Here is a 27,087-nt window from a genome sequence, read left to right as displayed (position 1 = left end):
ATTAATTAGTTTACTGTCTGCCTCATGATGTGTGAGTGAAAGAAAGTTCAACCACCAACTCTGCAAAGCTCTTTCACAAACATCTCAACCTACAGTAACTGTGAGGTGGGTATTATTACCCATTTTGTAGATGGGGGACCTGCGGTTAGGTAATTCGTCCAAAAGCAGTGTTAGAACTTGAACCCAGCTTGGTCTGACTCCAAACACCATCTTTTCGTCAATAAGCCCCCTTGCTTCTCAATTGAGAATCGCCCGTGTGCATGTAACCGGTCAAGGAAGTCGGCGAGGTAGGTGAGGGTTTGTATTTGGCTTATAGGACGGAGTCGGGGAAGATAAGAGGTAGGGTGCCCGGATGAGCAGAGCGCGGCGGTCTGGACTTGCACGTGGGTTTGAAGACCCTTCTGGCCGCGAAGAGTACCGACCCGGGAGCCTTATCCATTCTTTCGGGAAAGGTGGTTAAGTGGTAGGCGATGCTGTAGAGGGAAGCTGAGCTCCACTAAGAGGGCGAGAAAACGAAGCCAGTCTGAAGCTTTGCTGCAGTCGCATAAATGCAAGCGCTCGGAAGCTCAGGAGCAGGCGAGACCAAGGGCCTGGGGACGCTTTCCTTGAAAGCGTGGCTATTAAAAAGTACACCAAGTCATACACCCCGGCCCCGCAACCGCCCAAGAGCTGTTGCTTTAAGAAGCGCGAGTCTGTAACGTCACGTGGCCCCGGCGCCTGGGGCTTTTACGGCCCCTCCCCAGTGACCAATCGCGTGGCTGGAAGCCTCCTGGAGGGCGGGAACTTCGCTAGGTGCTCGCGGATTGGCTGTGCTCGCGGAGTGCGGGCCAGAGCGCGGAGAGAGGGAACTCGTGTGGGCGGGGTGAGAGGGCCGCCGCCGCCGCTGTCGCCGCGGTCTCGGGAGCCACCTTCGCCGGCCGGAGCCCTCAGGTGAGCGAGCCCTCGCAGGCCCACCTCTCCCCGCCCCGCTGCGGGCTGCGCACTCGGACCCGCCTCGAGCCCGCTCCGCCGGGGGCCCGCCCCCTTCGCTGACCACGTGACCCGAGTTCGGTAACCCTTGACCTCTGGCGCCGCACCCCTCCACCTCTGGGTCCGGGATGCGTGCAGCTGGGTGGGAGGATGCGCCGCACGGAGGCCGGCAGCGGCCAGTTCCCACGCCTCCCCACCTGTCTGGCTAGTGGCCGCGGAGGCCGAGGGGAGGCCGAGGAGCGGGAGATGTTGGTGCCAGACGGGACTTTGCGGGTGTGAATGTGGGCACGTCATAGGGACCCTCCCTCCGCGCCTTCCCGGGGCTGGACTTCATGCTCCCATTTTACAGATGGGGCAGCAGAAACTTAACAACCGTCTATTGGCGGGTCTGCAACGCCAGGTCTTCGCGCTGGAAACCCAGGCCTTGTTCCCCCCACAGCCCGCCACTCCCGGGGGTTAGGGACAAGGGTTTGAGTCCCTGCTCCCTACCTGGTGCTCGCTGGATGGGTGAGCTTGGAGAAGCCATGGACATTTATCTCTCTGAGCTGACTTCCCGGGCTGTGAAACAGACACAGGACTTACCGAACACCCATCTTGTTGTTAACGAGGTGGAGGCATAAGCCTAGAAGCACTTAGCTCAGTGCCTCAGGCGTAGCATGTGCTTAGAAAAATAGCCGCTCTTCATCTTTTTCAGCACGTGTTTATCGAGGGCGTGTTATGTGCTGACACTGCTGGACGCGGGGGATGCAAAGGTGAGCAAACAGGCATGATCCTTGCCGGCAGGGAGCCTACACGCTAGAGCAGCGGTTCTCAACCTGTGGGTCGCGACCCCTTTGGGGGTCGAACGACCCTTTCACAGAGGTCGCCTAAGACCATCAGAAAACACATATAACTACATGTTGTTTTTTTTTTAAAAAAAATACATTTTGATTTTAGAGAGGAAAGAAGAGGGAGAAAGAGATAGAAACATCAATGATAAGAGAGAATCATTGAGTGACTGCCTCCTGCACGCCCCCTCCTGGGGATCAAGCCCGCAACCCAGGCCTGTGCCCTTGGCCGAAATCGAACCTGGGACCCTTCAGTCCTCAGGCCGATGCTCTATCCATTGAGCCAAACCAGCTAGGGCTACATATTGTTTTTGTGATTAATCACTATGCTTTAATTATGTTCAATTTGTAACAATGAAAATACATCCTGCATAGCAGATATTTACATTACGATTCATAACAGTAGCAACATTACAGTTATGAAGTAGCAACGAAAATAATTTTTTTTTTAAATATATTTTATTGATTTTTTACAGAGAGGAAGAGAGAGAGATAGAGAGTTAGAAACATCGATGAGAGAGAAACATCGATCAGCTGCCTCCTGCACACCCCCCACTGGGGAAGTGCCCACAACCCAGGTACATGTCCTTGACCGAATTGAACCCGGGACCCTTTAGTCCGCAGGCCGACGCTCTATCCATTGAGCCAAACCGGTTTCGGCAACGAAAATAATTTTATGGTTGGGGGTCACCACAACATGAGGAACTGTATTAAAGGGTCGCGGCATTAGGAAGGTTGAGAGCCACTGGGCTAGGGCATGGTCCCTGGCTTTCTATACATCATCTCATTCTGTTCTCATAGCAGCCCGTGAGTTGGGGAGGGTGGGGATTAGTACCTTGATTTACCGTTTAGAAGACCAGTTGCTCAGGCTGATGAAGGTCTCGCTCACATTCACACAGGAAGTGGTAGGGCCGGGCCGGGCGCCAGTCCCCTGGATCCCAAGGCCAGGCACGTTCTCAGTGTTCTCAGGCGGCACTGCCGTCTGCCCCGCTCAAGTCTGTTGCTCTGAGACTCAGAGTTCCTCCCCTGGACGCTGGCTCAGAGCCTTTGTGGCTCCTCGGGTGGGGAATCTGGAGCCGGAGCTGCAAGACCCAGTGGAGGGGCCTGGAGGCAGGCTCCCAGGCGCTCAGGGGGCTGGGGGGCTTTGCCAACCTTCCCTCCCCTCTCCCAGCTCCACCGGGGCCATGTCGGAGCGGGAAGAGCGGCGGTTTGTGGAGATCCCTCGGGAGTCGGTGCGCCTCATGGCAGAGAGCACGGGCCTGGAGCTGAGCGACGAGGTGGCGGCCCTGCTCGCAGAGGACGTGTGCTACCGGCTCAGAGAGGCCACCCAGGTACGCACCCCACTCCCCACCCCCAGCTCTCCTTCCTACCCCCCCCCCACACACACACACGGGTTTACTCACCAAACATATCGGGCGCCTGCCCTGTGCTTGGAGGGAGTCCTGCCCCTCCCAGGGCTCCCCTTCTAACCACCTGGGCTTCCGGCGGACGGAGCCGGTCCTGGGCATCTCCTGTGCTCGCAGCAGCCCCGCTGGCAGCCCGGCAGGTTCCTGTTCGCATGCTGCGTGTGAGAAGCCAGGGCCCAGGGGACCGCGGCGTTGGGTGTTGTCTGCCTAAGAGCAGGGCTGGAATCCAGGCTTTCTGCTGGCTGGCCTGGCGTCCTTTCAGCCTCTCCCCCGGCTGCCCCTGTGCCCGCGCCCCCTGCTCCCCATCCCCTGACTCTGCCCCTCCCCTCCCAGAACAGCTCTCAGTTCATGAAACACACCAAACGGCGGAAGCTGACCGTGGAGGACTTCAACCGGGCCCTCCGGTGGAGCAGCGTGGAGGTGCGTGGGCAGGTGCAGGGCGCAGCCGCAGGAGCCGCCTCCGGCCACGCACACTCGGGGCTGGTGGCGCATTGAGGCATGAAGGCCGAATGCACACGCGAGGGAAGCGCACACTGCGGGGCAGGGCTGGGCGCAGGCCCGGGTCTCAGTTCAGAAAAGGAGAGCGGCACGGGGCGGGGTAGGGAGGCTTCTGGAAGAGAGGGGACTTGAGCTGGGCCTTCAAAGGAGGCTGGGGTAGACTTGGCTGGGAGGCGGAGAGGCATAGTGGGGGCGGGAGAGCCTGGGCCGCGTGGGTGCGTATGTCCTGATGGTTGTTCTGGGCCAGGGCGTCGGGAGGGAGGTCTTGTTTAGAAGATAGTAGTGTTTTCACAGTTGGGTGAGTGTGAGGAGGAGGGAGGACAGTGGCGGGGGAGGGGGTTGGGGTGGGGGCGGAGACTCAGAATCCCTGTGGATGTGGGAGGAGGACCCATGTTCTCCATCTTGACCCAGTGAGCCCTGGATCCTTCAGCTACGCTTCCGTGATGGGTCTAAAGGCCCAGGCCCGCCCCCCCTTTTCTCAGGATGTCTGGCCTTTCCACGGGTGAGGCTGCCTGCCCAGCGGGAGAGCCCTCCTCCCGGTCAGCCTGTCTCCGCTCTTTGCCAGGCCGTGTGCGGGTACGGAGCCCAGGAGGCGCTGCCCCTGCGCCCCGTCAGGGAGGGCGAGCTCTTCTTCCCCGAGGACCGGGAGGTGAACCTGGTGGAGCTGGCCCTGGCCACCAACATCCCCAAAGGCTGTGCCGAGACGGCTGTGAGAGGTGAACGCAGGTCCCTCGTGGAGCGGGGCGAGAGCGAGGCTGTCAGGGGAGTGGTGCTGGGCTGCCTGGTGGGTGGAGCACAACTGGGGGGGGGGGCGTGACGAGGGCAAAGCCCCAGCTGAGCCCTCTCTGCTCTGGTTCTAGTTCATGTCTCCTACCTGGACGGCAAAGGGAACCTGGCGCCTCAAGGATCGGGTAAGGGGCGCAGTGGGAGCGGGCCCCCTGATTGAACCCTCCTCCCGCAGGAGCTGAGGGTGGTGCCTCTACACCCCTGAGACTTCAGCTCACAAATACTTATCGACACCTCGTTCTGAGTGGACACTGGTCTCTGCCCAGAGGGCTCAGCACTGGAGGTGGGGGCTCATTCCTGTAACCAGCCGTGATGCTGCGTGTTGGGTGCGAGCACGGAAGTCTGAGCAGCACGCGGGGCCCCTGGGGCATGTGCCTCACTTCCAGGGCCTGCTGAGCAGAGCCTGGGGCTTAAGGGCTGAGCAGGAATCTGCCTGGCAGAGGGAGGGGTGGGGGCAGAGCACAGAGTGGTGAGAGCTTGCAAGGTCAGGCTGCTCAGCGGGGCTGGCGGCTCTGTGCTCTGGAGGTCCTGTCTGAACAGGCTCCTGGGGGGGGGGTGGTGGTTGTGGGGGAGCAGGCAAGGGAGGCCGAGAGCGGGCTGGGCTCTCCACCCTGACCACCTCCTGCCCATCGTCTCGCAGTGCCCAGCGCTGTGTCTTCACTGACCGACGACCTGCTCAAGTACTACCAGCAAGTGACTCGCGCTGTCCTGGGGGACGACCCACAGCTGATGAAGGTAGTGAGTGGGCCCCCATTTGGGACACCAAGTCCAGCTTCCGAATTCTCATGAAGTTCTTTCGGATGCCTGCTCCCTGTCCTCTGCGCACTGACGGCTGCCATGTGTGGGAGCTGTTCCCGGGCTGTGCTGCTCTGAGCCCCGCCTCCTCCAGTGCCGACTCCCCTCCTACGCCAGGAGGAGCCCTGATCCTTAGGGCATGGGCAGCTCAGCAGGGCCCGGGGTGCCTCCCCACACCTCGTCCCAGAGCCCACTCTCGGAGTGTCTGTGGGCCTGGGGCTAAGAGGGGCATCAACACTGCAACTCCTTTGCCTGGACTTGAGATCGGGGTGGGTCGGGGTGAGCGGTCGGGAGCAGAGGAAGGAGCGGGAGCCAGGCCTCAGACCAGCCCCTGCCGCTTTAGGCTCTGGGGCTCCGAGGCCTGCTGGGCAGTGCCCGTGAGTCCTGTCTGTCCAAGTCCGAGGGTAGTTTGGTGGCTGCTCCGCCACGTGGCCTCTGCTTTAGGGTTTTCCATCCTCCACGTCTCTACGTCTCTGGCTGCTGTTTTTCCCTTGAAGATGAGGAATGTTGCTCCCATCCCTTCCTGCCTCACAGGCTTGGCTCCTGTTCCCCGGGCACAGGGCAGGGCCAGCTGCGGGCCTGGGAGCTGACGCCCTCCCCACGGGCCTGACGTCTGCTTCCCCAGCCGCAGCCTTGGGACTGTATCCAGAGGGGTTTGGAGGGCACAGGTGGCGGAGGTGCTGGGTAACATTTTCTTCATTTACTCTAATGTGTTTTTTTCCGTGTATAAAAGTAACGGCAGCAGGTGTTTATTGTGGAACTACTGTACCATAAAGACATACAAAGTAGGAAGTGAGAGTCTCCTGTGGAACCCCCGCCTTCTTTCTATGTATAAACAGTGACTGCTCTGGTACAAGCCCACGGGCTCTACCAAAGCGCCTGGTTTTAGAACCGCTGCTTTTCTCAGTTAAAAATATCTTGGGAGATTGGACTTTGGGTGGTGGGCACACAATGCAGTGTATCATAGGTGATGTATCGTATACTTAAAATCTATATAATTTCATTAGTCAGTGTCATCCCAATAAATGTAACTTAAAGTGAAATGCAGCTCTAGTCCAGCCAGTTTGCCTCAGTGGATAGAGCCTGTGGACCAAAGGGTTCCAGGTTCGATTCTGGTCAAGGGCATGTATCTTGGTTGTAGGCTCCTCCCTAGCCCGGGCCCTGGTCAGGGCACAGGCAGGAAGCAACCAGTCGATGTGTTTCTCTCACATCGATGTTTCTCTCTGTCTTTCCCTCTCTCTTCCACTCTCTCTAAAAATCAATGGAAAAATATCCTCGGGTGAGGATTAACAACAACAACAACAAAAAGTGAAATGAAAAAAAAAAAAGGCATTAGGTTGCATTCAACTTTTTAAATTTTTATTATTTAAAAAAATATATATTTGTATTAATTTTAGAGAGGAAGGGAGAGGAAGAGAGAGGTAGAAACATCAATGATGAGAAAGAATCCTTGATTGGCTGCCTCCTGCACACCCCACACTGGGGATTGAGCCTGCAACCCAGGCTGGTGCTTTGACTAGGAATCGAACCGTGACCTCCTGGTTCATGGGTGGACATTCAACCACTGAACCATGCCAGCTGGGGCCAATTTTTTTTTAATTATTTTTATTTTATTTTATTTTTTTAGGGGGCCAATTTTTGATCAGTACAGACTGTGCTGTGTGTGGGCTTCTTTTATAGTGGGTTAAATTTAAAGAAGTTAAATTGCTGAATCAAAAAGTGTAAACATTTAAAACTTTAATACGTCAGTGCTAAACTGTCCTTTAAAAAAAAGTTGGCTTCTGCCCTAGCCAGTTTGGCTCGGTGGATAGAGTGTCGGCCTGCGGACTGAAAGGTCCCAGGTTCGATTCCATCAGGAGCACCTGCCCTGGTTGCAGGCTCGGTCTCCAGTAGGGGGTGTCCAGGAGGCAGCCAATCAATGATTCTCTCTCATCATGGATGTTTCTCTCTCCCTCTGCCTACCTCTTATATTTATATAAAAATATATGTAAAAAGGCAGTTCTGCCTGGGGCTGGTGGGTCCAGTGAGGCTGCCCCTTCCTTTTCAGATTGCTCTCCAGGACCTGCAGACCAACTCCAAGATCGCAGCGCTCCTGCCTTACTTTGTTTATGTGGTCAGTGGGGTGAGTGAGCAGGCGGGCCCGGGAGGACGTTGGGTGGGAGGCGGTGACCCAGCAGCATGTGGGGATCCTGGACGGTGCCATCAGAATGCAGGGTCCTGGGCCCCCTCCTGTGCCCCTCAGCCATCCTCTCCCCCCAACAGGTGAAGTCTGTGAGCCACGATTTGGAGCAGCTGCACCGGCTCTTGCAAGTGGCCCGGAGCCTGGTTCGGAACCCACACCTCTGCCTGGGGCCCTATGTCCGCTCTCTGGTGGGCAGTGTCCTCTACTGCGTCCTGGAGCCCCTGGCTGCCTCCATCAACCCCCTGAATGACCACTGGACTCTGCGGGATGGGGCCGCCCTCCTCCTCAGCCACATCTTCTGGTAGCCACTGGGCCTCGAGCGGAGTCCAGGGTGGGACCTGCAGAGCTGAGTGGGTTGGAGGAGGAGATGGGGTCCATTCTGCCCTGGAGGCCGTGTGTTGAGAAGTGGGGAGCCCCTTCGCTGGGAGCTTCCCACGCAGTGTGCCGTGGTGCACTGGGATGCGACAGGTGGATGACAACATACTGAGGATTTGGTCCTTCGGCCTCAGGTCCCGGGCAGCTCCCCTGGCCCCTCGCTCACCCCCCCAGGGCCGTGCAGGTGCCGTTTTCTCCGTGTGCTGTGACTGGAACCGTGTTGGGCATGCGCTGCCTCCGCCCCTCTGACTGCATGCTGCTCCCACAGGACTCATGGGGACCTTGTCAGTGGCCTCTATCAGCAGATCCTGCTGTCCCTGCAGAAGGTCTTGGCAGACCCTGTGCGGCCTCTCTGCTCTCACTACGGGGCTGTGGTGGGGCTGCATGCCCTTGGCTGGAAGGTGAGGACCTGGCCTTTCTCACAGCTTTTAGAGTTGCCATTTGTCATTAGGAAAATGGTACTTGTGTGTCTTTTATCATAAAAATGGTGTATGCTTGCTGCTGCTGTGCACCGAGTTCTTGCCTTAGGCCAGGCTCAGTGATAGCCTTTTATTTTTTTTTATGCTTATGTCCAAATGTATTAGATACTTTTGTTTTTTTCTATTTACTTATATTTTGGGGGTAAGTTTTTTGTGTTTTTGAAAAATATATTTTTATTGATATATTTTTTTTATAGAGAGGAAGCGGGAAGGGAGGGAGGGAGGGACACATTGATAAGAGAGAACTACTGGGGATCAAACCCACGGCTTCTCCATGTACAGGACGGACACCCCAACCAACTAAGCAACACAGGCCAGTGCTTATTTATTTTCTTTATTTTTTAAAAAAATATTTTTTTATTGACTTCAGAGAGGAAGGGGGAGGGAGAGATAGAAACATCTATGATGAGAGAGAATCATCGATCGGCTGCCTCCTGCATGCCCCACACTGGGGATCGAGCCTGCAACCCAGGCATGTGCCCTTGACTGGAATCAAACCTGGGATCCTTCAGTCCGCAGGCCAATGCTCTATCCACTGAGCCAAACCAGACAGGACTATTTCTTTCTTTTTTATTGAATTTACTAGTGGCCTGGTGCATGGAATTGTGCACATTGAAAGGAAATTAACTAGAAGAAATCTATATATATAAAAGGCTAATATGCTGAGTGTCTGACTGGGTAATGACATCATGTAGCAATGCCCAGCTTCCTCTCCCTAGCGATGACTAGCCTCCTTGCAGTTTCTTCAGCCCAGGAACACAACTTGCTTTATAGCTAGGTGGAAACATTTCACACTTTAACCAAATGTCTTTGAAGCGTTTTCCCTGCCTCATCTCATTTGATCCTCACAGAAGGCCTGGAGTAGGTAGATAGGAGACTCAGTGGAATCCTATATTCTTTTCATTAGCTGGAAAACGGAGATTTAGAAAGTTTAGAAACTTGACCTGACTGAAAAGAAATAAGAAATGGTGGACCTTGAAAATACCTTCAGGTTTTCTCACTGCACAGTATATAATTAAACACTGTTGCAGTTAAATATTTGACCCTTTGTTCTCCCTGCGTGATCTACAATAATAATCTGCTTCATGTTGGTATTTACTGCTGTGTTGCTGACGATTATCTGAAAGAGAAGTTGGGGTGCTTCACTGGGCTGGAAAAAGTTTAGCTAAATCAGAAATCAGGTCTAATTAAGCAAGTTTGTTCTATATCTATAAAAGGCTAAGTTGACTTGCGCATGCGCAATACATATAAAGCTCTTGCTGATGCCAGTCTCGTGTTTTGATCTGTCATTGTCAATAGTGAATTTGGTTGACACTTCTATCATAGGGAAAGGGAGAATAGCGATAGTAAGATAATTCTTATAATTAATTTCCTTTCAATGTGCACAAATTTGTGCACTGGGTCAACGTTTATTTTTAAATTGCCAGTGAGGGTCATGTACCGGACGGTCGGTTGGCTGGTCGGTCACTTAGCCTTTTGTACATATAGATTGGGGTGACATTGGTTCACTGATCTTCTGTATATAAATGTCTTATCCCTTCAAAAGTCCTGTGTGCAGCCCAGCTGGTGTGGTTCAGTGGTTAAGCATTGACCTATAAACCAAGAGGTCAAAGTTTGACAGACACACCTGGACCTGCATGTTGTTGTTTTTACTTTAAACTTCACTGGTTGCACCCAGCTTCTTCCTTTGCCAACATGCAAGTTCTTTTCCTTCCCTGCCAGCCAGGCAGGCAGATGGGAGAGGCAGGTGCAGCCTTTCCTGTCAGTAGTTCTTTTCTTTTGAAGGCAGTGGGTTTTTCTCTTGCATTTCTGTCTTCAGTTTCAACTTACCAAATCCCTCAGTCTCAGCCACACTGGGTTTGTCAGCTGTGGTTGCAGAGCTGGGGGAGTGGGGTTCGAGGAGTCTCATCTGCTCAGTGGCTGCCCAGTCTTAGTGCGGTGGGGGGGGGGGGGGGGGAGAGACTTAGAGACAGAATTTCTTAGTGAACGATATGTACATTTCTGGGATATACTCAATTTGGTCATGGTATATAGTCTTTAAACAGTATTAGAATGTAGTGCATTTTCTATATACTGGTGAGTTTACTAACATTTTAAAGGATTTCCTTACATTCATGATGAAATTAGCCATGTGTTTGCTTATGTACTGTCCTTCTGTGGTTTTAGGGCCAGGTTTACATTGGCTTTACAGAATTGGGGGGGGGCGGTATTCCGTTTTTATATTTGGTTTAATAATATTGAGATGCTCATTTCTTGAGTGTCTGTAGACTTTGTCAAATTTGGCGTGGTGTTTTGTCGTTAGATTTGTAGTTACTGCAGTTACAAAATTTTTTAAGCTTTCATAGCTCTTGTCTGTAGCAAGTCATATTTTTCTAGGAGCTTGTCAGTTCTGCCAGTATTTTCAGATCCTCAGGCTGTGGATGACTCACCAAAGGCTTTTACCCATCAGAGCCCCACAGAAACATAACCTCCGCTGTGAAGTCTTAATTGCTTTCTGCAAATTGACTTAAGGATTTAAAATTCTGTCATCAGGAATCCAGGACTCTGACTTGTTTTTGTGGTTTGAGCCGAGACCCTGTTCACATCCAGGCGAGGACAGTACTGTGTGTACAGGGAGCAGTTGGCACCTAAATTCCTCCCGTTATCCCTGGCCATCACTTACACCCTCTTGGCCCTCATGTCAGTGACATGGGGCATGTTAGTTGTAGCAGATCACTTTATATTGTGTCTTTGTACCCATCTTAATTTCCAGGGCTCAGTGAAGGCTTGTGCACACAGTAGGTTCCAAATAAATGTTGGTTGAGATGCCACGCAGGGAATTTAGGCGGGAGCCCTGTCCAGTATCAGGGATAAAAGTAGGGCTTTCATGGGAAAGGGCATTGGAGGCGATCAGCCACCAAGAGGCCCTCTGCATCCCTCTCTCTCTTCCAGGCAGTGGAGCGCGTCCTGTACCCACACCTATCCACCTACTGGACGAACCTGCAGGCCGTGCTGGATGACTACTCCGTATCCAATGCCCAGGTGAAAGCGGACGGGCACAAGGTCTACGGTGCCATTCTGGTGAGTGAGCTGGCGGCCCCCCGCAATGCCCCCGGGCTCCCTCCCCCCCACCGCCCCGCAATACCCCGCGGGCCGGCCCTGTGGCCCCCGCACAGCCTGTCCTCTCTCTCCCCCAGGTGGCCGTGGAGCGGCTGCTGAAGATGAAGGCGCAGGCGGCCGAGCCCCACCGCAGTGGGCCTGGCGGCAGGGGGTGCCGGCGCCCCGACGACCTGCCCTGGGACAGCCTCCTCCTGCAGGAGTCTCCTTCCGGGGGCGGCGCCGAGCCCGGCTTTGGGTCGGGCCTCCCGCTGCCGCCGGGCGGCGCGGGGCCGTCGGAACCTGGCCCTCCGGTGAGCCTGGCAGACATCTACCGGGAGCTCTACGCTTTCTTCGGCGACAGCTTGGCCACCCGCTTCGGCACGGGCCAGCCCTCGCCCACGACCCCGCGGCCGCCCGGGGACAAGAAGGAGCCGGCGGCGGCCCCGGACTCGGTGCGGAAGATGCCGCAGCTGACGGCCAGCGCCGTGGTCAGCCCTCCGGGGGACGAGAGCCCCCGGGGCAGCGGGCCCCCCGCGGCCCCCGCGCCCGCCGCCTCCGACAACAGGCCGCTGCCGCGCGTGCACCGGGCGCGGGGGGCGCCCCGGCAGCAGGGCCCCGGCCCCCGCGACGTCTTCCAGAAAAGCCGTTTCGCTCCGCGCGGCGCCCCCCACTTCCGTTTCATCATCGCGGGGCGGCAGGCGGGGCGGCGCTGCCGCGGGCGCCGCTTCCAGACCGCCTTCCCCGCGCCCTGCGGGCCCGGCCCCGCCTCCCGCTACGTGCAGAAGCTGCCCATGATCGGCCGCACCGGCCGCCCGGCCCGCCGCTGGGCGCTCGCCGACTACTCGCTGTACCTGCCGCTCTAGCGGCGCCGCCCGCAATAAACCCGCCCGCCCGCTGAGTCTTCGAGTCTCCGCTCCTGGTCGCGCCGGATGAGGCGGGGCTTGGGCGGTCGTGCGGCCGCCGCGCTTCCTGGGGACCGGGGAGCCATGGCGCTGCCCTGCCTGCAGCGCGTCGAGCTCGTGCTGTTCGCCGCCGCCTTCCTGTGCGGGGCCTTGGCGGCCGCGACGCTCACCCGGACCCAGGTGCGGGCGGCGGGCGGGGGGCGGCGGAGGCGGGCCGCTCTAACCCGAGACACCGCCCAGCCGGCGGTCCGCCGCGGCCAAGTGTCGGCCCTGAGCGACTCCTCCCGGGTCGAGTCTAAATCCTTCTGTTGCCAAAAGGCCGCCTTCGGGCGTGTCTTGGGCACCAGGCACGGCCCCACCTGGGGGCTCCCGGGCGTCCTCCCCCGGGTGTTGAGACAAATCGGCGAGGCCCTGCCTTCGCCCGCACCTGAGACGCGAGGTGCTGAGCTGCGCCCAGAGGACTCGGCGCGGGGAGGGGGGGGGGGCAGCCGACCAGCGGCCATGTGACTGCACGGGCAGCGGGAGTGACAGCGATGGGGAAAGAGCCAGGGAACCAGCCGGTGCTGTACCCGCTCCGCCCCAGGCAGCAGGGCTCGCCAGGACACAGGCCCCCGAACCCCAGGAAGCAGGCACAGGCTTCAGGTTACCGAACGCCGGAGGCCGGGCTGTGTATAACCACCGCCTGTTTCCCGATCCTCTGGCCTCTGGCCTCCGCGGGCGTGATCACCCCAGCAGGCCTCCTAGTGGCCCAGAGAGGAACTGACTGCAAATAGCTCCCTGGGGTGGCCCGGCCCAGGTTACCCCGGCACCTGCCCGGAGCCGCATCCCGCATCCCGCATCCCGCGGCGCTCCCCCGAGATCAGCACTCAGCGGCTTCTCTCCGCAGGGCTCCTTCGGCGGCCGCTGTCCCCTGTATGGCGTGGCGGCCTTGAACCGCTCCTCCCTGGCCTTATCCAGAGGCTCAGCCCCCTCCCTCTGCTACTTTGTGGCTGGGGCCTCTGGCCTCCTGGCCCTCTACTGTCTCCTGCTTCTGCTCTTCTGGGTCTACAGCAGCTGCATCGAGGACTCCCAAAGGTGACTCTCCCACTCCCAGGGCCAGGGGCGAGGTGGGGGGAGTCCCGCCTCCACCACAAGGCTGTTCTCTCCCTCATAGAGGCCGGATCGGGCTCCGCATTGCGCTGGCCATCTCGGCTGTAGCCACCTTCCTGGTCTTAGTGGCGGCCTGTGTCCTTCGGTTTGGCACCAGTTCTCTCTGCAACTCCATCATCTCTCAGAACGCTACAATTAGGTAATGGGAGATGGGGGAAGCCTGACCCCTGGGGCCGACTTCCCTCTGCAGAGGGGTCCTGTACTCCCGTTTCATCCCAGTCAATTATTCTCATCTCAAAGAGCACTCAGGCGCAAGAGTATTTATTTGGGATATATCCCCCCCTTTCTCACAACTGTGTTTTTGACCTCACAGCTGCTCTGAAGCCCAGAAAATTCCATGGACACCCCCTGGAACCGCTCTGCATTTTTACTCCAACCTACACAACGCTGAAGTGAGGTCTCGGGATATGGCGGACTGAGTGGAGGCCCAGGGATACGCAGATTCGTAGAGGCCCCTGTACAGGTTTAGGGGTGCCCACCAGTGAGGCCGAGAAGAGCCGAAGGGCTTGGCCGCCTGGCAGCCAGCAGTTCAGAGCGGTGTGCGGGCGGAACCGGATTGAGGTGCCGCTCCTCACACCTGTCCCTGTCTCCCACAGAACTCTTCCTGGGTCAATCTGGTACTGTGGTGTGTGGTCCTGGCGCTCCAGGTCGTGCAGTTGAAGTCTGAAGCCACCCCATACCGGCTTCTGGAGAGGGGGGACCCGGAATGGAGCTCTGAGACAGACGTCCTGGTGGGGCCACGCCTTTCCCCTTCCTGAAGTGCTTCCTGCAGCCATTGGCTCGCCGCCCAAGTGCCTGCGGTCCTCCTGCCCCCCTTGGCCCTGTGATGCTGAGAGCCTCAGTTCCCCCGAAGAGGGAAACATGGAGACAGCCCCCCTCCACCTCTTCTTACAGCTGTTTTTGTACCAGAATATTACTATATGACTTCCTTCACCTTGGTGCCGAGTCCTTAGTATGAGAGCACTGTAGGCAGATGGATGGGAGGAAAGAGTAAAGGCTAAACAGGTCAAGAGTACATTCAGGTGTCTGCCCTCGGAATGACTTTTATTTGCTGCTATGTAATCTTGGGCCCCCTTGTATTACTCTGGTTGTCACCCCACCCCTAGGGTTCAGTTGTGTGTTTTTTTCATTATCACCTGAGGATTTGTTTTTACTGATTTTAGAGAAAGGGCAAGGGAGAGAAACATCAGTAGCCTCCCCTATGCACCCCAACCAGGGATGGAACCCACACCTGGGCATGTGCTCTGATTAGAATCAAACCCAAGATCCTTCCCTTTTTTAAAATATACCTTTATTGATTTCATTCCAGAGAGGAAGGGAGAGAGAGAAACATCAATGATGAGAATCATTGATCGGCTGCCTCCTGCATGAGCCTGCAACCCGGACATGTGCCCTGATGGGGAACTGAACTGTGACCTCCTGGTTCATAGGTTGATGCTTAACCTCTGAGCCACCGGCGTGCCCAAGATCTTTCCATGCACTGGGACAATGCTGCAACCGAGCCACACCAGGCAGGGCATAAAGGTGGTTTTTGTTCCCCTCCTGGAGGGGTGCGTGTCCCGAGGTGGCTTTTTCACAAGCTACGGTAGGCGCCCACAGTGTTGTCAAAGAGTTTTGTGTTAGGGAAATATCCAGCTTTGTCCAAGAGGAAGTAGAAGCGTCGGCCTTTGACCTTTAGAGGCACCACGGCAGGGACTTCACCCCGGTGGGCCATGCAGGATACTTGGTTCAAGGGAACAGTGAACTGCGCTCCCAAGCCAAAGGGGGCATGAGTGGTGAGGGTCACCCGCTTCCCTCCAGCCTGCAGTATCACCGACCGCACAGAGCGCAGGGAGAAGAGAAGTCCAGCGGCCAGGACCAGGGTACCTGCAGGGAGGAGCGGAGTGGGGTGAAGGGTTTCCGGGAGCGCTAGCAGCAGCCCTCGTGCACTGAGTAAAAGACGTAACATTTACAGACCCCAGATCCTTGGTTTCGCATTCCTCCCAACATTACTTAATAGATGCCCAGCCCCATTTTAATGGGAAAACAGGTCCCGGGCCGCAGTAACTTGCTCGAGATCGCACAGCCAGAGGCCGGCCTCAGCCTAGGCCTGTCTGTCCCAGGGCTCGGTGCTCGGACTTCCGCCTCCGGTGTCCCTCACTTCTACTGGGGTGCCTGCCCCCCACCCCTGCTCATCCTGGAGGGTCGGGCCCAGCTCCTCGGTGGGCAGGCAGCCCACGCCTTACCGATGGCGCCGCAGCCCACGGCCAGGCCGTAGCGCCAGAGCGCGGAGCGCACGTCCACACGGCCGGGGTCTGTGGCCGCATCCGGAGGCCGCGCGGGGACCGGGGGTCGGGTCAGGGCCGCGCCGGCCAGCGAGGCCCAGAAGACGCCCTGGCCGGCGCAGAAGAGCCCCAGGACCGCGAAGAAGCGACCCCGCTCGTGCTCGAAGAGCAGCACATCCCGCGCCGGGGCCCACTCGTGCAGGGCTCGGCGTGCGGGGAAGCCCCGCGCCGCCACGAGCAGCGGCACCAGCCACCGCCGCGCCGGTGCCGCCATGGAAGCACCGCCTGCTTCCGGGGCGGGACTTCCTGCCGGCGGGGCCCGCCCCAGCCTCTTCATTGGCTCCGAGAGGCAGGCGGCCCCCGTCCCAGCCCGCTTTCCCTTTAACCACAGACCAGGCAAAACGTGACACAAAATACAATCTCACTCTTTATCTTAAAAAGTCGGGGAGGCGGGATCCTGGGTGAAGGGCACAAAGCACCTCAGTCCTTCGGGTCGTTAGTGTCAGTTCTACACGGCGCTTGGGTTCCTGGCCCCAGTGGGGCTCCTTTCTGGAAACGGTCCGGGGCTCCGGGAAGGCAGGCGGCGGGAGGGGCGCGGCTCCCTCCTCCGTCAGGCCCGTCCCCGCCTGGCCGCCGGAGGAGAGCCGACCACCGCGGCAGGGAGACGTCGCTATCCGGGGCTATTTACAGGGGCCCGGCGGCCAGGGTCACTTCATGAACGCCACTTCCGGGATTTCACCCTTGGCCTGGAGGAACAGGGAGGTCAGCAGAGCCAGGCTCCCCCCACCCCCCACCCTCTTGAAGGCCCGGAGACCCGCTTTCTTGCGTGATTCCCAAACCTGACCTTGAGATGAGTGAAGGCTTGGGCAGATCTGGTGTAGTCCCAGTTGTTGTCCTGCAGGCACCTGGAGTGAGAAAGGAAGGCCACCTCCATTAAAACCAAAATGCAGTCACCCTCATCACTAAATGCCACTTCGAAATCCATTCTATACAAACACTTGCCCAAGTTACCAAGAATTATATACATTCTTGCACAATTAATACAAATGAAGAGTAATCCAAATGTGTATCGGTGGTCTATGGAACACAAAGGAATACATATGAACAGCTATCAAGACTACCCCCTGGCGAGTGTGGCCTGGTTGGCTGGAGCATCATCCCATACACTGAAGGGTGGCTGGTTCAATTCCTGGTTGGGGGCATGGGCAGGAGACAACCGATCCATATTTCTCTCACACACTGATCTTTTTCTTTCTCTCTCTCTCTCTCTCTCTCTCTCACACACACACATCCTCGCTCTGAAATTAAAAAAAAAAAAAAAAAGACCAAGGTGACTTTTATACTGATAGTGGAAGATGTTCACGGAATAAGGAAAAAAAGTTGCACAACAGTACATATAAAGGGACTTCATTTTGGCTTTAAATTTTGTTATGCTAATTCATACTTGTGGGAAACTTTTTCATAGACCATTACAAAAAATTTTTAAAAATATGTTTTTATTGATTTGAGAGAGAGAGGGGAAGGAAAAAGGGGGGAAGGGAGAAAGGGAGGGGGAAGTGGGAGAGAAAGGGAGGGGGGAAGGGGGGGGGAAAGAGAGAGTGAGAGAGAGAGACACACACACAGACATTAATTAATGAAAGAGCAACATCAACAGGCTGTTTCCTGCATGCCCCTACTGGGGATTGAACCTGCAACCTGGGCATGTGCCCTGATGGGAACTGAACCAGCGACCTCTTGGTAGATGGGACAAAGCTCAACCAACTGATCGACACCAGCCAGCGCTCTTATTTTTTTTTAAACCAATAAAAATAATTTGACTTTAAAAATTTCAGGAGCACTCCTTGTTCACTACGAGCGCTACCTCAGTTTGCCCCTCTTTGTACACATGCCCAGCACTCACTTCTGGGACCACTCGAGGTTCATGCCAGACTGCGTAGAGAACGCCTGCAGCATTTCCTGCTGCTCTGGGGACAGGGTGGGCACCGGGCTGGAGGAGGGCGTGGGCGCGGGCATGGCGAAAGCTCTCTGGATCTCATCAGGGCTGGCATTCCGCACAAACAACTCGTCGTTTACAATGCACAACCTTGGGGACAAAGAGCGCCTCAGGTAGTTGAACACACACAGGTAACCTCACCCCCCAACATCATTCCTATTCCCACTAAAATCTCACACTCAGATCCTAAAATCCCGGGAAGGCCCCCTCTCACTCTTAGCTATTATCACCTTATTTTCAGCTATTACCTTTTGTCATTTTACTGACATGGACTCCACAGATGCAATCATCTACCAAACACAGAATTGTACATTCTGCCCAAACCACAGACAGTTCTTGCCTCCCACCTGTCTTCACAGACTCAGGAAGTGAGCAGTTTCACCAATCCTCAGATGAGGAAACTGGCCCTTAGCGAAGTGGTAGAGCAGGCTGAAAAGCCCAGTCAGTCCAACTCCAGAGCAAGCTCTTCGCCTCCTACTCTGAGTCCTCCTTGCCTTCCTGAAATTCTGAAAATACCCGGAGGACTGACTCTCCCCCTGCCCCTCCAATTCCCACAGCACTGGGACTAGAAGCCCACCTGATAAGCCCAACACTTACCCTGAATTGCTGGCTGGAACAGCGACGAACGTCCGTGTGAAGGCTCGCAAAGAATCCCGGGACTTTCCATCCACTGCAACAACGACAATGGCCTGAGAGGCGCTCACACTTTGTTTACAAACAGCTTCTCAAAACATTGTTGCATTTGATACACAGAACCCTCAGGGGCCAGAAGGGAATGATGTTTGTGCAGAGCTGGGGAGTGTGAGGCCAGAAAGGACAGTAATAACCACTACTGCCCACTCAGTCTGTGTGTGACAAGCCTGTGTCAATCTCTCGGTCACTCCACAGCACCCCAGGAGATGGCTGTTACTAACCCCCTTTGCAAAGAAGGGATCTGAGGCTCAGTAGGAATGTAAATTGCTCACACACGGGACCAAGGCTGGGACAGAAGCTCAGACCTGCCTGTGTCCTCCTATTCCTCAGGCTCTCCCCACATCCCAGGCAGAAAAGATAGGCAGAGAGGAGAGGCCCAATGAAGATGGCTTGGGGGCACAACAGGAGAAGGTCAGGGAAGAGGAGGGAAGAGAAGACAGCTGGGGAAAGGACTGCTCCGAAGACAGGACTCCCAAGATGCTCACCTTCCTTGAAGACGCCATTGACAGAAAAACACAGCAACGTGTTCTGAAAGGGAAGCAACAGTTACCATGCAGGCTCTGCACGGCCCCTTCCCCAATTGCAGGCTATCAGGGAGGAAACCTGCTCACCGTTTGGGCACTGATGTCGACCACGAAGGAATTGATGTCGTGCTGCGTCTTGGGCAACTCGTTGAGGAAGGCCACCACGTTGAGCCGTGTGTGCTTCAGCAGCCGGAAGCGCAGGGCTGTGGGGGAGGAGAGGCCACGGTCAGGGGCTGCCACGCACTGCACAGCCCCCGCCTCCTTCCCATTCCCTTCTCCCATGCTGCTTTGCTCACATCACACACTTACTCGGGTCTTTCAGCTTCTTCACATTCCTGCTGTCCTTGAAGTACTCGCCCAAGTTGCTTCTGGGAATCAGAGGAAAAGGCGGTGGTGGTCAGGCAGTGTGGGCGGTAGTAGGTGCCGGCCGAGATCTATCGAGAAACCTGGTCCGGGGCAGGTTCCAAGATGTGACTCTTACCGGGCAGGGTTCTGGGGGGTGAAAGGGATGCTTAGGGAGCAGCAGGCTCCATCATGGTAGGCGTCCAGGAGCCGCTGCCGGTTTCCAGAGTCATAAATGGCATAGTACCTGTGGGGAGGACAAAAGGGCAGGTCTGTGCTTCGTAAAGGGACCCAACAGCTCTCAAGAGCGAGCTGTGCTGAGGCCAGCCCACCTTTCCCCAGACCCGGGGCCCGGGGACTTACTGCTGCAAGAAGTGCAGGACCAGAGTCTTCAGGGTCTCCGTTCCAAAATAGCTCCCCTGGGATCAAACAGGTGTTAGGGCTGCGTCACTGATCCCGTCCTCCCTACACAAGTCCCAGCTCTGTCCCCTCGTCTCACCTTGCAGGGTGGCAACATCGTGGGGGCTTCAACGTCAAAGGCAATTGGCGGGGGTAACTCATGGCCGTCCTGCAGAGAGTGAGGTGGGAGTGTGAACTGGAGAAAAAAGGCTGGGTGAATAATAAAGTGGAAAAACTAAGAGTAAGGGGACAGAGGCCAAGTGTAAGAGACATGGAATCCTGACAGATGCCATTTTGTCAAGCATTTTCCCAAGGAGGAGGATTATACTAGTACTTTTGTTGGGTTTTCAAAGGGCTGTATGTCCCCAAGTTAATGGCCATACCATCACGTTAGGCAAGACATTGGTGAGAGGTACTATGCTTGTTAGAAAAGCATTAAAAAAGTTATAAACTTACCAAACGTAGTAATTTAGGAAATCGTTCGCGAATGGCGCTGTCAAGAACGGGACAGAAGTCAGTGACGCTTCAGAGCCACCGTGCCTCCTGGGCTGCTCTAGGAGCAAATACACCAAAGCCCGAGGGGCAGCCCATCCCATGTTCCTCCTCCCCTCTCCTCCCGGCCTCTGAGCTCCAAGAAGCATGGCCCCACTCCCCACCCGGGGCGCCCAGAATGACTCCCTGCAGGCTGACTCTCTTCTCTGCCTGACCCCGAGTGCCGTAGAGCAGCTCTCTCAGCCCAGGCTTGAAGCCCAGGACCTCCTTTCCCTCCCTGCCCCCTTACCTTCTACCTACTCACCTGTGCAGCCCCGGGAGGAGGGAATGGGGTGGGAGCCCAGGGGCTCCGCTGCCTCAAGAGGTATCCATCACTTCTGCCAGGTCTGGCTGTGGCCAAGACCAGAACACACCACAGGGATGGCACAGGATATTGGGGCAGGGAGATGAGCCAGGCGGGGATCAAGAGGGAAGGCCAAGGAAGAAGTGAGGGAAAGGAAAGAAGGGACAGAGAGAAAGGTAGGCTGGGACAGGGCCAGAGAGAGAGATGGGGGAGATTTTGGGGAATAGAGAGAGAAAGAAGAGAAAGCAAAAGAACTACAAAGCATGGAAGTGTTTAGAAAAAAAGAGGGAGAAGAAAGGGAAGAAGGCAGCATCCTGACACAGCCCTTTCCTTCAGCTGCCCCTTCCCCCGTGGTCCAAGGTAGAAACGGAAAACAAGTCCTGGTGCAGGGAGAGGGCAGCTGCTGGCAGCCGGTCTCTGTCTTTACCTGGGTCCCATCTGAGCTGGGCGTGGGAAGCGAAGCAGCCATGGGGGCAGGAGACCTCCCTCAGAAGGGTGAGGGTTCCGGCCTCTGCAAAGTTGGGGGGGTGAGGGTCTGTGCCCCACCTCTGTTGACCCCCAAGTTGTCTCCTGATGGCCCCTCTGCGACTGTGCCTGTCTTAGGTTGTTCCTTCCCTGAGGAATCTTACCCGTCTCTGGCTAACCAGCCATCCTCCGGGGCCAAGCAGGGTGATGTGAGGTGTGCGAATGAGGGAGGGGCAGCGCCCTCCTGCAAGAGGTTCAGTTCTGTCTCCTTGGTAGCTATGCCCCCGTGGCCTCCACGCCCAGCACCTGCCTTGGGCTCCCCTCGCCTGCTGGCGGGGCCCCGGCTCTGGTCACATATCTTGGGGAACCCAGGTTTCTTCTCCAGGGAGGCCCAGCTCACACCACTGGGCGAGAGACAGACAGATCCATGGCACCAGCCACCACGAGGCCTCAACCTCAGCGTGAATAGAAAGCCCAGGCAACAGCTGTGGGCAAATGGACTGTGAGAAGAGGGTCCCTCTTGGCACAAGGGCAAGAGGGGCCAATACAGGACAAAGGAGGAACGGCCTGTCAGCATGTAGGCCCGGGACAGGGCTTTCTCAGCCCAGGATGTCAGGCTCTTGGCACAAGACAACTCCACGTATGGGGAATATACCAGACACCTCCAGTCACGGCAGAAAAGGGAGGTGCCCTTCCTGGAACAGGAGGGTAGGGAGATTCTAGAAAAGGCTGTGTTCAGGATAGAAGGAGAAAGCCCATAGAACCAGCAAACAAGTAGTCAGATTGAAAAAAAAGAAAAGAAAAGAAAAGAAAAAGGAAAGGAGATGTGGGCAAAGCTGGGACATATAGACAGACAAAAAGGAGGCACATGTGATCCTCCCAATGGACAGGTGGTTCCAGCTCAGGGCTGCACATCTGCTGCAGACGGGCACTGGTCAGGGTGCGCTAACTCGGCTCCCAGGGGTGACGGTCCCCAGGAGGGAGGCAGAGGCCACAACTGACCTGATGTAGGTCGACTGGTCTCGGAAGGTGTCACACAGCGTGTTCCCTTCGAGCCACAGCTCTTCCAGCTTCAGCCCTTTTATCTTGTCCAATTCCCGCTCAGATTTCAACTGCAAAGGTCGGGAGAAAAGGCAGGACAGAGACCCTAGTGAGACAGCCAACTAGTGCTCACACCACAGCCTCCGTCCTCATCCCTTAAATTCCTTCTTCTGCCTCTTGCCGCCACCAGGCAAGTCCTCTTCACCCTCTGCCTGCCCCAGTCACAACGCATGCAGGTCTCAATTCTCACCTCATTCCCAGAGAGGTTTAGGATCTTTAGGTTGGGCGCTTTCTGCACAATGCTGGACATGTCATCCAGCCTGTATAGCTTGTTACTGCTCAAGTTCAAGGACAACAGCTGTGGGAGAGAAGAGTTTAGAGGAAGCATCACCAGAGAGGGGATCAGAGACACATCTGCCTCCGAACCGCTCTCTCCCCGACCTGCTCCTTCCTGCCTAGTAACGGGGCAAAGGCCTCACTCACCTCAGGGATGTTCTCCTCAATGATTCGCAGGGTAGCCACCATACAGCTTTTACGATTCAGGACAACATCAATGTTCTGGGCCACCAAATCTTCAGGAAAGAAAGGCAAGTGTGAGAGGGTTTGCCTAGGCCAGCATTAGCACCAAACCACTCTCCAACCTCCCGCCTGAAAGATTCCCCTCTGCCCCCACCTATCAGAACTGCTGCCAACAATACCTGGGTCTAAACGGAGGCCCTTGAGGTCAAGCGCTTGTTGGGAGCCATCGTATCGTTTGCTCATGATCAGCTGCAGAGGAAGAGAAAGGCTCCAGTGGTTACTGGGGTTGTGTATTTGGGGGGGGCGGGGGGGGGGCACGGGAATATGAGAACTGCTAGGACTGGGGAGGAAACACGACGTGTGACTTGAAGCTGCCTCACCTTTAGCTGCTCTACTTGCTCTGGCTTCAGCTCATTCTGCACAGTAAGGGGCGGAGGAGAGGAGTTGATGATGATGGATATCTGCAGGGAAGACATAAAGGAAGGGTGGACTCTAGGGAAGCCTAAGTCCTAGGACAAAGACCCTGGACCCTGAGTACCAGTCCCTGCCTCCAGCCAAGCCCTTTATACACACCCTTCTGTTATCCTGATCCAAAATCTTATAGTTGATAGCCTTCAATGCAGAGGCAGTACTGGCGTCCTCAACAAAAAACTGGGCCCGGGTGTTTTCATAGTGAAACTGCAAGAGGAAACAAGAGCAGTTGACTTGGAGCCCAGAGCCCCTGGACCACCTGGCCCCTCCCACAGGCACTCGGGCCATATCTTACCTCAATGGGGGTGAAAGGGACACTGCATTTGCTCTGAATCATACTTAGGAGCCATGCCTTGTCATATTTCCTGCCATAAGGAATCTACATGAGAGAAAGAGAAGGGAGCAATATGTAACTAAGGTTAAAGAGCAGATCCAATCTAGTGCTCCTTCATATAGCTTGCCAAGCTTGAAAAGATTTTCTAAAGAAAACACCAGTCAGGCCGTCTAGTGTGGCTCAGTGATTGATCAGGAGATCACCGAAAAACAAAGAAACCAATGAAACAACAATAAAAAGAAAACATCTGTTAAAGGTTTTCTAACTCAAGCCAGACATGGATTTCTCAATCTCCCTCCTATCTGTTTATACTTATTATTCATCAAAAGAATCAAACTGTTGCCTGGCCAGCATGGCTCAGTGGTTGAGCGTCGACCTATGAACCAGGTCACTGTTTGATTCCGTCAGGGCACATGTCCGGGTTGTGGGCTTAATCCCCAGTGGGGGTTGCAGGAGGCAGCTGATCAATGATTCTCTCTCATCACTGATGTTTCTATCTCTCCCTCCTCCCTTCCTCTCTGAAATCATATTTTCTGCCGAAACTGGTTTGGCTCAAGTGGATAGAGCGTCGGCCTGCGGACTGAAGGGTCCCAGGTTCGATTCCGGTCAGGGGAATGTGCCTGGGTTGCGGGCATATCCCCAGTGGGAGATGTGCAGGGGGCAGCTGATCGATGTTTCTCTCTCATCGATGTTTCTAATTCTCTATCTCTCTCCCTTCCTCTCTGTAAAAAATCAATTATATATATATATATATATATATATATATATATATATATATAAAGTATTATTTTCAAAAGAATCAAATTGCTTGATTCTAAAAGTCCCAAGATACTATCTATAACTTGTCTGCCCCCCAGAGAAGTTAAGAGACCCCAACCCCCACAACTGAGTACGAGCCAAATGGAGACATCCAGGAGTTACACCACCCCCCCTCAACCAGTCATCACGCTTCCCTTTAGATGCCTCTCCTTTCCTGGCAACGCTGCCAGTCCCTTCCACTCCTTTTCTGAACCAGCGGCTCTAAGATACTGACCCTTAGGAGAAAGGATGGACACCTGACTGTGGAGTAAACAGCTGAGAGGACTGATTTTGTGGTGTGAAGAGTCAACACCTTCGCTCTGAGCCCACCCCCAGCCCTCACTTCCCCTGCACCATCTACTTCCCAGATACTCACTGTAATCTTAAACCAGTTCTTCGAGGTCCCATCCTGGCTGTTGCCAGCCCCTCCTCTCTGTGGAGGAACTCTGTCTCTCCGCACAGTAACATGGATGCGGTCTCGGTCATGCCAATTATCAACCCGCCGGTTGGGTCGCGCAGCGTAGGGGGTGCTGTGGGGAAGCCGAGAATAAGACATCGCAAATATTCAACCACTCGGCTGGCCCTGGCATGTCTCTCTCTGGTAGGTAGAAGAGAGATGACCTGGCGTAAGAGGGCTGTGTAAAGGAAGTCACTGAAGTCAGACCACTAAGGGCAAGAGCAGCACCGTGTACCGAAGGCGGCTCAGTACATGGATGTGACTGACGGCCTGAGGGGTGGAGGGAGGTCACCATCCAGTCACTGAGGGGCGCAGTAGACCCCGAGGCTGCGCGAAAGCCGCCTACTTACTATCGTACTCGGGGAACATCTTGGGCATCGCTCATCGCCACATCTCTGTCATCGTCCTCAAGGCGGGGTGTCCGGACGCCGGCACCCCCTCTTCCAGACCTGCGGCTCCCCTCGCACTTCCACCGGAAAGGACCCCGGCCCTTCTTCCTTCTCTGAGGGAAGCTAACGCGATCATCGTGCTCTGCAGTGGGAAACAGTACAAGTTAGAAGACGCATCGCTGGTCTAGCTGCCCTGCTGTGACCACCGCCGCCTGGCTCCACGCCGGCCCTCGCTGTCCAGAGAAAGCACCCCTCTGTGAGGTGACCGCCTCGGGGAGCCACTGGAGGCTGCAGGGCTTTTGAAAAATAAGCAGAAGCCGGAGCCGCAGGGAAGGGAAGCAGATGAGGAAGGGTTGATTCAAAGTGGAACTGGACACACGCAGACCTGAGTCCCCTGAAACCTACTTTCACGCAGCCCCCCACCCACCAGCCACAACCCGCACAGCGGCTCCAGCCAACAGCTGCTTCCGCCCAGCCAATGCCGACAAACACGGCCAACGCGAGGTCTCTACGGCCTGATCTCCAACCGCCCCTCGGAGGGAGCCCTTCGCCTCTTCGGCCAGAAGACCACCCCAGCTGCGGCTCCAGGGGCAGCGAGCCTGAACCCGGGTCCTCAGAGACCCAGGACCCCCCAAAGGGCCTCACGCGGCACTGCGGACAGTGCGCTTCAAGAAATGGCCCCAGAAAAAGGTGTAAGTGAACAGAAGGCCCAGCTAGAGAACTTCCTCCAGGCCAGGCACTAGGATGCTCCAGGCACAACGTGCACGGCCTCATGTTCACACTCACACACATTTACTCACACACACACACACACACACACACACACACGGGCACGGGCACGAACTCAGGCGGCCGAGGCTGCTTCGACTGCATTAGGGGGTGGAAACGCGGCCGAGCTTAACTCTCAAGTCCGGTGTAGCCACGCCGGCCTCCAGCCTGGGCTGCCAGCGAGCTCAGCCCACGCCCGGGCCCAGCAGGACCGCCACCCAGGCCCAGGAGACGGTCCGGTCCAGCGCCGAGGTGGGTGTTAAGTAAATTGTTTTGCCGAAGTCAAAGCCGCAGGAAGCGGGGCAAGGCCACTGGACGCGACAGATAATGGGGCGCAGGCAGCCGGGCGGGTCCTGACTCACTTAAGAGAGTCCGGCCGCGGCGGCGATGACAGGGAGCCACGGCCCAGCGCTCAGAGGAACCGCGTCGCCGCCCCGCCAGCCACCGCCGGGGCCGCGGCTCGCAACGCCGGATCCCCGAGTCAACAACTCGCCCCCCGCCTCGAGTCCCGCCAGGCCGCCCGGGCTGCCTCGCCCCCGGCCCGCGCCGCCACCGTTCCCCGCGGGCTTCTCGCGGCCTCCCGCCCCCGGGCTGCGGCCTAGGCCGACGCCGCCCCCCGGACCCGGGCGCCCCGCCCCGCCTCTGAGCCGGGCCAGCACTCACCGTTGTAGGACTTCCCTCCGTCCGCCATGGCACAGCGAGGAGCAGGACGGGCTCAGGCGCGCCGCGACGCCCCCAGACGTCAGAATGCCCAGGGCCTCCCGGCGCAGCGCCCCTACGCCCCGCGCCACCGCATTTATGAGGCCAAGCGCGCGGCGCGCCGTCGACGTACCCAGAAGTGGGCGGTGCCCCCAGCAGCCCCGCCCACCCCGCGCGTGCGCACTGCCCGGCGCGAGACAGGGGCGGGGCCTCCGCCGCACGCCCATCCCCAGGCGCGGGTCCCAAGCGCGAGGAGGTGGCTGCTTCGCCCCGCGCCTGCCTTTATCCGCCCTCTGCCCCGCCAGCACCTCCAGGGTGATCGCTGGAGCAGGGAATGGGGACTCCGACAGGCACGGGGAACAGGGGCCACACGGAGGGCTTCCGAGGAAAGGGAGATCCGAGTGACCGCTCCCAGACCCCTGGAGGGATCCAGCCAGTGTTTGTCTCAGCTCCGCCCTCTGCCAGCTGCGGATCGATACTTCGCTTTTCTTGCCTATAAATTGGACTGTCAAGCCCCGCGTTGTGGCTTAGTGGTTGAGCATTCACCTAGGATGCCCAGGTTGTGGCTGGATTCCCAGTAGGGGGCGTGCAGCCTGATGTTTCTCATTGATGTTTCTCTCTTTTCCTTCCCCTTCATCTTTTCTCCCTAA

At 56.5% G+C, this 27,087-nt stretch overlaps 4 protein-coding genes across 9 annotated transcripts; 2 read left to right on the top strand and 2 right to left on the bottom strand.

Moving 5' to 3' along the window:
• Window positions 1-319: 319 nt before the first annotated feature.
• On the top strand, window positions 320-12,258 carry TAF6L (TATA-box binding protein associated factor 6 like). Of its 3 annotated transcripts, none has more exons than XM_059710371.1 (12): window positions 320-452; window positions 1,664-1,721; window positions 2,968-3,127; window positions 3,536-3,622; window positions 4,266-4,416; window positions 4,561-4,611; window positions 5,127-5,221; window positions 7,329-7,403; window positions 7,544-7,764; window positions 8,107-8,239; window positions 11,249-11,377; window positions 11,494-12,258. In XM_059710371.1, exons 2-12 carry the CDS (start codon window positions 1,714-1,716, stop codon window positions 12,256-12,258), a joined length of 1,875 nt encoding a protein of 624 aa, XP_059566354.1. In that variant the 5' UTR covers window positions 320-452; window positions 1,664-1,713. The 3 variants fall into 3 exon arrangements, with proteins under 3 accessions (XP_059566354.1, XP_059566352.1, XP_059566353.1); XM_059710369.1 differs by lacking the exon at window positions 320-452 and adding an exon at window positions 849-930; XM_059710370.1 differs by lacking the exon at window positions 320-452 and adding an exon at window positions 946-1,050.
• Window positions 12,259-12,324: 66 nt separating this feature from the next.
• On the top strand, window positions 12,325-14,379 carry TMEM179B (transmembrane protein 179B). Its single transcript, XM_059710384.1, has 5 exons — window positions 12,325-12,477; window positions 13,184-13,371; window positions 13,451-13,585; window positions 13,760-13,838; window positions 14,043-14,379. Exons 1-5 carry the CDS (start codon window positions 12,325-12,327, stop codon window positions 14,202-14,204), a joined length of 717 nt encoding a protein of 238 aa, XP_059566367.1. The 3' UTR covers window positions 14,205-14,379.
• A 581-nt stretch (window positions 14,380-14,960) lies between these two features.
• On the bottom strand, window positions 14,961-16,047 carry TMEM223 (transmembrane protein 223). Its single transcript, XM_059710386.1, has 2 exons — window positions 15,672-16,047; window positions 14,961-15,312 (listed from the first exon to the last, which is right to left on the bottom strand). The coding sequence occupies exons 1-2, from the start codon at window positions 16,045-16,047 to the stop codon at window positions 15,020-15,022; spliced, it is 669 nt and encodes a 222-aa protein (XP_059566369.1). The 3' UTR covers window positions 14,961-15,019.
• Window positions 16,048-16,124: 77 nt separating this feature from the next.
• Window positions 16,125-26,600, bottom strand: NXF1 (nuclear RNA export factor 1). 4 transcript variants are annotated; one of them, XM_059710372.1, is made up of 21 exons: window positions 26,402-26,595; window positions 24,932-25,112; window positions 24,501-24,654; window positions 23,288-23,371; window positions 23,095-23,199; window positions 22,902-22,982; window positions 22,701-22,770; window positions 22,486-22,574; window positions 22,253-22,360; window positions 21,964-22,073; window positions 20,118-20,154; window positions 19,762-19,830; window positions 19,626-19,681; window positions 19,402-19,509; window positions 19,230-19,288; window positions 19,008-19,123; window positions 18,882-18,924; window positions 18,301-18,373; window positions 17,611-17,793; window positions 16,555-16,615; window positions 16,125-16,456 (listed from the first exon to the last, which is right to left on the bottom strand). In XM_059710372.1, the coding sequence occupies exons 1-21, from the start codon at window positions 26,427-26,429 to the stop codon at window positions 16,418-16,420; spliced, it is 1,854 nt and encodes a 617-aa protein (XP_059566355.1). In that variant the 5' UTR covers window positions 26,430-26,595; the 3' UTR covers window positions 16,125-16,417. The 4 variants fall into 4 exon arrangements, with proteins under 4 accessions (XP_059566355.1, XP_059566356.1, XP_059566357.1 ...); XM_059710373.1 differs by lacking the exon at window positions 17,611-17,793 and having other exon boundaries at window positions 26,402-26,597; XM_059710374.1 differs by lacking the exons at window positions 17,611-17,793; window positions 18,882-18,924 and having other exon boundaries at window positions 26,402-26,600.
• Between the last annotated feature and the right edge of the window lie 487 nt (window positions 26,601-27,087).

Source organism: Myotis daubentonii, chromosome 9, assembly GCF_963259705.1.
Source record: "Myotis daubentonii chromosome 9, mMyoDau2.1, whole genome shotgun sequence".
NCBI classification, from domain to species: Eukaryota; Metazoa; Chordata; class Mammalia; order Chiroptera; family Vespertilionidae; genus Myotis; species Myotis daubentonii.
The sequence above is the reverse complement of the archived record's forward strand: the minus strand, read 5'-3'. Positions and strand labels throughout refer to the sequence as shown.